The sequence below is a fragment of the Etheostoma cragini genome, chromosome 18 (genome assembly GCF_013103735.1).
Source record: "Etheostoma cragini isolate CJK2018 chromosome 18, CSU_Ecrag_1.0, whole genome shotgun sequence".
NCBI lineage: Eukaryota > Metazoa > Chordata > Actinopteri > Perciformes > Percidae > Etheostoma > Etheostoma cragini.
In genome coordinates, this window is record NC_048424.1 from 1,767,312 (window position 1) to 1,774,539 (window position 7,228).

General features: G+C 40.6%; 1 protein-coding gene across 1 annotated transcript in view; it reads right to left on the reverse strand.

The window, feature by feature from the left end:
* Window positions 1–2,421: 2,421 nt before the first annotated feature.
* smpdl3a (sphingomyelin phosphodiesterase acid like 3A) overlaps window positions 2,422–7,228 on the reverse strand; it is an 8,865-nt gene continuing 4,058 nt past the window's right edge. Inside the window, exons 3-8 of the mRNA XM_034899372.1 lie at window positions 7,067–7,211; window positions 6,046–6,142; window positions 5,150–5,313; window positions 3,942–4,122; window positions 3,275–3,399; window positions 2,422–2,741 (exon numbers count right to left, since the gene is read on the reverse strand). Coding sequence (XP_034755263.1) covers window positions 2,436–2,741; window positions 3,275–3,399; window positions 3,942–4,122; window positions 5,150–5,313; window positions 6,046–6,142; window positions 7,067–7,211 — 1,018 coding nt within the window. The 3' untranslated portion in view covers window positions 2,422–2,435. The remainder of the gene's footprint in view (window positions 2,742–3,274; window positions 3,400–3,941; window positions 4,123–5,149; window positions 5,314–6,045; window positions 6,143–7,066; window positions 7,212–7,228) is intronic.

A 7,228-nucleotide genomic window follows, 5' to 3' on the forward strand; every position in this document is an offset into this window, starting at 1 on the left:
ACACACACACACACACACACACACACACACACACACACACACACACACACACACACACACACACACACACACATTCTAAACCCAGTCTCTCTTTATTCCATCTGAAGTACGTATTGAAATATACAAAAGTATATATCATTATATATATGTATATATTATATATCATTGCACTTTTGGAATCCAGATAATTCTGACGTCACATGTTGTGTAAAGCCGAAATTAAATGCGTAAATGATAATAACAAAAAAATGAGTATTATCATTAAGCATAGCGTTTCTCCAGTAGGCGCCCGGCCTCGTTGGATGGAAGCCTTTAACCCTGGTGTTGTCCTCGGGTCAAAGTTGTATAATATCAGAAATAACGGCTTCTTTCAACCAAATTCCCTAGAAATAAAGTGGATGCATGCATGAAGGTTGTATGGAACCCATGCAACCTTCTTTCCATGTAATATTGACTACTTACAATGAATTTTTTTAAACAGATCCAGTCTGTGACTCACTCAACATCCTCTGATCTTAACTATTAATGAAATATTTCATAATTTTATCTGAATTTAAACTGAAAAATGAAGTCATTTATGTCATTTAAATTAAGTTTATTGACCATCAGTTTAAAAAAACAAACACCAAGAGTTCAATTTCAACATTGACCCAGAAGGACAACATGGATGTCATGGTGGAGGGAAGGACAACACAAGGGTTCAAAAAGGCGTCATGTTTTCTTTGAATCCACATGCACACGTTGCTAAGGTGTGCTCAGCTTGGGACCTCTTCAACAAAAACTAATTCTCCCCTCAAATAATGGGCTGTTGGATTGAACTCTGACGGGTCTAAAGAAATAAAAAGATCCAGTAGTTCACAACAACTGCAGTGAAGACACATGAAAATACATTATATTCTTTAGTAATGGGTTTTTCCTGCTTGTCCGGCCAACCGTCTCGCATTTATACTGCAACACCTCGTGGCTCCCGGACCCCTTTGGGCCGAGACTTTGTTTGCCAAAATGTAATTGGAACAAATTATAGAAAGTCTATTTCTGTTGCAGCCCAACTTTTGGTGATTCGGATGGATGGATTTTTACACCCAAAAAAAGGGGCTTTCCAGGGGAGCTTAAAAGAGAAGTGTAATCAACATTTGGGAAGGGAGGCACAGTGACAAAAGAGCTGGGAGGGTGGGGGTGTAGGGTGGGGAGGGTTGCAAATGCTTGGAGTGGTGGCTGAGAAACATGTGGAGTTACTGGAAGGTTTGAAGAGGAGAAGAATAAGACCAGGGGGCTGACGGTGGGAGGGGGGGGAAAAAGAAGAGTGAGGGTCAGATGGGGTAAGTCTCTGTTCCTGTGCCCCCCCCCCCCCCCCCCCCCCCCCCCCCCCCCCCCCCCTGCAGAGAGACCAGCTAGCCTGCACACAGTCACTGTGACTTTGGAATGGGTAAAAATCCTTAATTCACAGATAAGAGGGAAAATGTATATATTTTCTTTCCCAATGTACATTTACAGTTTAGACGGGCTTTCTCAAAGTAAAATAAAGCCACACTTTGGAGCGCCGCATACCATGCTCCATGGCTGCAACACAACAAGCGCCTGGAAGCACGGGGCCGCCTGCAATGAGTGGGTAAAGATTATAGAACAGTCTGGTAACACAGAAAATGGCATCACGTTACTCTAATGCAGCCTTTAAAAGTAGGAAAAGACAACGTTTAAGCCATTAACGATATTATGATTTCCAAAAGACGATATCTACTCTCATATATGATGATATCAATATAACATCCATTTATTGCCCAGCCCTAGTCGGCACTCCCAAAACTATTAAGACAAGTTGGAGAATAAATATTTTTCATGCTTTGTATCAGTGCATTTTCTCTATTTTCTATATTGATGTATTGCTGTGTGGGGTCTGGATTGCATCTGGATAGGTTTCCATACCAAAGTGTTATATTTTAGATGGATATCCTGTATTAGTTACATAAAGTTACTGTATTGCCCTTTGTTTCTTTGTATTACTGAACGTTCCTAATTTACTCTGAAATTGTGCAGAATATAGTCTAGAATGAATAGGGATGACTTTTAGATGGAATATCACCCGATGAAGAACCACCTTGGAGAAAAAAGGTCAAAGTGAAAGAGTTTAATTGATAATTGGAGGCGGCAGAAAGAGTGCATTGAATTTCCATTTTTATGATTCCAGTAATCAAGGAAAAAATCAATCATTTTTAAAATTTAAAAAAGCTTTTGACACCAAAATTAATTTGTAAACTGAAGTTAAAATCGTAAAAGGGAAAAGGTAGAGTCATATTTGGGAGCAGCAGAATCAGTGAATGTAATTCCCCTTTTTTAGAACCCAAGCAGAGTCAAACAACATATAATAATAATTTGAAAAACCATGACCTAAACGTGCCTCCTGAGAAACGGCCATCGTGTTTCGGTCCCTCTCCCTGCTACCACTCTGCCTCCGACACACACTTGGAGTAGGACAGCCGGTCCAGGTACAGCACAGCACACACCTGGCTGAGCTTACAGTCTCCTGCGCAGGTGATGCTGCGGTTGTAGCTCACCATGAAGTGGCTGAAGTACACGTCGAAGGCTTTGGTCTGCGGCAGCCTGAAGCTCAGGCCCAGCTGGAGCAGGCTCTGTGGTCCCAGGTCGGCCAGTCCAAAAGCCTCGGTCATGATGTATTCAAGCCTCCAGTCAGAGCTTTGTTTCTCGTTGGCTTCCGTCAGATTCAAATAGTACTGCCAGATATCCTTCAGAGATGGAGAAAAGCCCCGCCAGAGGGGGGGGGGGAGGGGGAGAGAAAAGGTCTTTGAGTCTTTTTTGAATGCCAGAAACAGGTTTTGTGTGCTGATTGACACCGTGATTAATCACCGAGGGGGACTTCTGTTCTTTGGTCTTTGGTAAAAGTTGAAAGTATTCAAAGTGCTGCACATTTTGAGTTTGGCCTTGGATTCTATCAGAATGCCTTCAAACTCAATCATCTGTCTTCTGTATGTTTCCAAACTTTTAATTTTTTATTTCATTGTTTCATTGGAAAAATAAAAACTTAAAACTTAACAATCTTTTTTAATGTGAGCCATTTGAGAGAGAGGAGTTATTGATCTACTGTCTGTGTTTAATGGAACTTTTACAAATTCCTAATATGGCTGTGACAGCTTCAACATATTTTTGTGTACTTGTGGGGCTGTTTTTATTATCTATTGGCCTACTTTGGCCCCTTCGTTCCAATACAATCTGTTTCCATGTTGCAGTGAGCTGGGTGTGCAGCAGCAGAGCTCCTTACCAACAGCGCGTAGTCCTTGTTGTTGTACAAGTACATGCGGAAAGCCGGGTTGTTAGAGTAGGGCTCCAAAACGTTTTTGATTGGTGTGACAGCCGGTGACACGAAAAGAGAATTCACTGGTTTACCTACAGAACAAAAAAAGGACACAAATACCACATCATGTACTGAATGCACTCAGGTTGCTAGCATGTTCGCGTCGTGGATCCCGTTTCTAACAGAAGATCGGTCTGTGTTCTTATTCGTTCCTCGTCGTCTGGACGGGTGCTTTAGTTTCTAGAAGCTGTAGTCGTAGAGGACGCTCACGTCAGTTTCCAGCTAGCTGTTGAATAATGTATTGATCCATGAAATAACTGGCCTTTAAAAATAAAAATGTGCCTGCCTCTATGGGAATTAAACATGGGTGTGTGTATATTTATGCCCTCTGTATTTAAGGGAAGAATATTTATTTATGTACAACACATTATTCATTCACAAAGAAAACTGGTGTCCTTAAAAGGTTGGATTTTCCTAAATTATTTTAATTAAGGCATCAAGATCAATCAACTTTAGCATGGGTGTGTAAACTTTCTCCAGCCACTGTACTTATAGAAGCGTTGTGTCTAATTTGTGGTGGTGAGTCAAGCACACAGGATCAAAGTTAGCTTTATTAAGAGGAAATAGGTTTCACCGTGTTGGTCCAGCAGCACCATGATGCTGTCGCGGTGGGTGTGGCCGTAGAAGTGTCCCGCGATGACATGACTGAACTCCCTGAAGATGGCGACCAGCCGCTCGTTGTGGCTCTCTCGCACGGCAGTGGTGGCTCTGGCGAAGGGCAGGTACCCCACGGGCACATGAGCTATGATGTAAACCTGGAGGAGGAACAAGGACACATCCAAAGTCCCAGGTCAGCTCAAACTCAACTCAACGTGTCGGGATCGCTGGCAAATAGGGCTCAGCAATACGGAGAAAATCACATATTGCCATATTTTTTGGAATAATATCGCAATGATACTGTAGGGTTGACAACGGGTGCTTTCAAAAAATATTTACACAGTGAGATTTGTTATAAAAAATCACCAGTAATGTGGATATAATGACTAAAGGCAAAATACAGAACTGCAAGAAAGTTCAGAAAAGGACTCATCACTTTACTTCATTGCAGCCTTTAAGACCAGGAACGTGTCATATTAGAGCTGGGCAATATAACGATATTATATCGTTATTGACATATGAGACTAGATATGGTCTAAGTTATGTCATTTTCTGTTCTTTAATTTGCCACTTAATCATTATATCCACATAACTGATGATTATTTATCAAAAATGTTATTGTGACTATTAACTATTTGTCAAAAAGCACCAATAGTCAACACAATATCGTTGCAGTATCGATATTGAGGTATTTGGTCCAAAATATTGTGGTATTGGATTTTCTCCATATCGTCCAGCCCTATGTTGTAATATAATATCCAAAACCTAAGACGATATCTAGCCTCATATCAAGATTTGGATTTATACTGATATACTGCCCAGCCCTACTGGGAAAAATCAGGTTTTTCCCTATACGGATGGTACGATTGTTAAACTTTTTGATTCCGCTTTTCTAAGTCAAACATTGGTATAATTTCCTAAAAAAGAGGTTTATTGACCATAAATTCTAAAAGTAACTGTAAAACTAAAGTTAGTGTTACGTAGTGTTAAAAATGTCAAAGAAGTGACAAAAATTCAGAAAAAAAGTATTGAAAAAAAAGGGATAAAAACATAAGAAAAAGTTAAAAACATCAATAAAAAAAGTAAACAAAAGTGTTGATTTTAAAGTTTGACGGGAAGACAACCCGAGGGTTAAGGCAAGTCAAAAGGTCAAAGTTCAAGACACAAAGACACAAAGAGTCAGACCTTCTCCCGACTCTGAGCAGCCTTCTCCAGAGTCTTCTCCAGCCACTCAAACTGTCCAGCAGGGTCCGTCACGTTCCTGGTGACTTCGTTGGGGCCGTAGTAGAGGATGGTGTTGAGACTAAGCACCCGCAGACCTGGCTTCACCAGCTGGGAGTAGAAACCACCTGCAGGACCCGTACAATGAGGATTACTTGAACGGAGCGCAATGGGTTAAAAGAAAATAAACCCTTGTGTTGTCCTCGGGTCAACTTGACCCGTTTCAAAGTGTTTTATTAGAATTCTTTTAACCAAATTGCCCAAAAATAACATGGATGGAATTTGTTTAATCTTATAGCATTTTTTTATGGTTTCCAAACAGTATCCGGACTAAACTTTAACATCTACCCATCTGAGATCCACTCAACATCCTCTGATTTGAACTATTAATGAAAATAATTCCCAATTTCTGCATAGTTAACTAAAAATGTATGTATAATTTGATATAAATGAGGTTTGTTGAATTTGAAGAGTAAGTGTAAAACCTGTTATTAAACCAGCTCAGGTTTAAAATGAAAAAAAAAAAAAAGCTGGAAAAAACTAAAAACTAAATCAGAAAAAATGACAAAAACATTGGAAAAGCACAACAACAAAAAATCTATTTTGAGCTGAAAGGGCAAGCTCTAGTTGACAGGAAGACAAAATAAGGGTTAAAAGAAATATGAAAACCCAGTGAACATGTTCTGCAGGCTTGAAACGCCATAACGTGACAGTAGCAGGTTGGCGGCGGCTGACCACGACCAGGTTACCTTGTGAGAGCGTGAGACCACGACCAGGTTACCTTGTGAGAGCGTGAGACCACGACCAGGTTACCTTGTGAGAGCGTGAGGAGAGCCTGCGGCTGACCACGACCAGGTTACCTTGTGAGAGCGTGAGGAGAGCCTGCGGCTGCAGCCAGGGCTTCCACAGCTGGGCAGCAGCTTGGTAGACGGCGTTGGTGGAGCTCGGCATCTGGTCCTGAAACCACGATGCAACACATAGAGTACAGTATGGCGTTTCCCATTGACAAGTAGCCTACAAGATGCTAACGAGAGACTTCTATTACGTCCATACAGTAAAAATGGACCTACTTAACCACGTTAACCCTTGTTGTTGTTCTTCTTCTGTTGTCTTCTCATCAAAATCAACACTTTTATTTGATGCTTTTTAATCAATGATTTAAATTTAGTTTTACGTTTTTGTCCCTTTTTTCAACACTTTTGGCACTTTTTTCAATGTTTGTCACATAACACTAACTTACCAACTATAAAATTGAATGAGACCCCCCAAAATTACTGAAAGTAGAGATTTGTACTTGAAAATCAACGGCCTTACCTTATTTTCTGTGATAAACATGTATTCCTGACTCAATCCAGAACATTATTCTGGATATGACACTTGTGTTTTTTCCCTAGTGGATTTTTAACATGAATTATAATCTTATAACAAAAAACAAACCCCACTTCCATTTTTAATTGTGTTCTAGTAGAGACTGATTGCATTCCCTAAACATATACAGTATGTTATTTCAATTGTTTGAAATTGAGATAAAGACAATATTTGTTAATAGATTATGATGTAATATTTAATTTGACCTCAAATAAGTCCCGGGTCAGTCTGACCCAAGGGACACGAGAGGGTCCCAGAGAAAAGACAACACAAGGGTTAAATAAATGCTCAAATTAAAATATATACTTGAATACTAAAACTAAATGGTACCAGGCCCCTAAATGAGTCAAACTGATTAAGAATTATAAAAAAAAAAAAAACATTAAAAAAAGCTTCCCTCTACTTCTGTAAAAGACTGGTGGTTTGGAGTGAGAAGTGACGACAAGGTCACAGTTTCAGTTCAGCTGTGCTGTGCTGCGTCCTACAACCATCAGTCCTGGGAACTCCGGTTACCTGTGGCCAGTAGTCATGGTTACCCAGAGCAGGATAGACAGTCAGGTTGGGGAAGTGTTGCCTGATGGTCTGGGTCATGTTACTGATCACCTGGATCACGGTGTCTGTGGAGAGCTCGCCCGCGGGGACGTGAGGTGGACTGTCACTGGTAGGGGGGGGGGG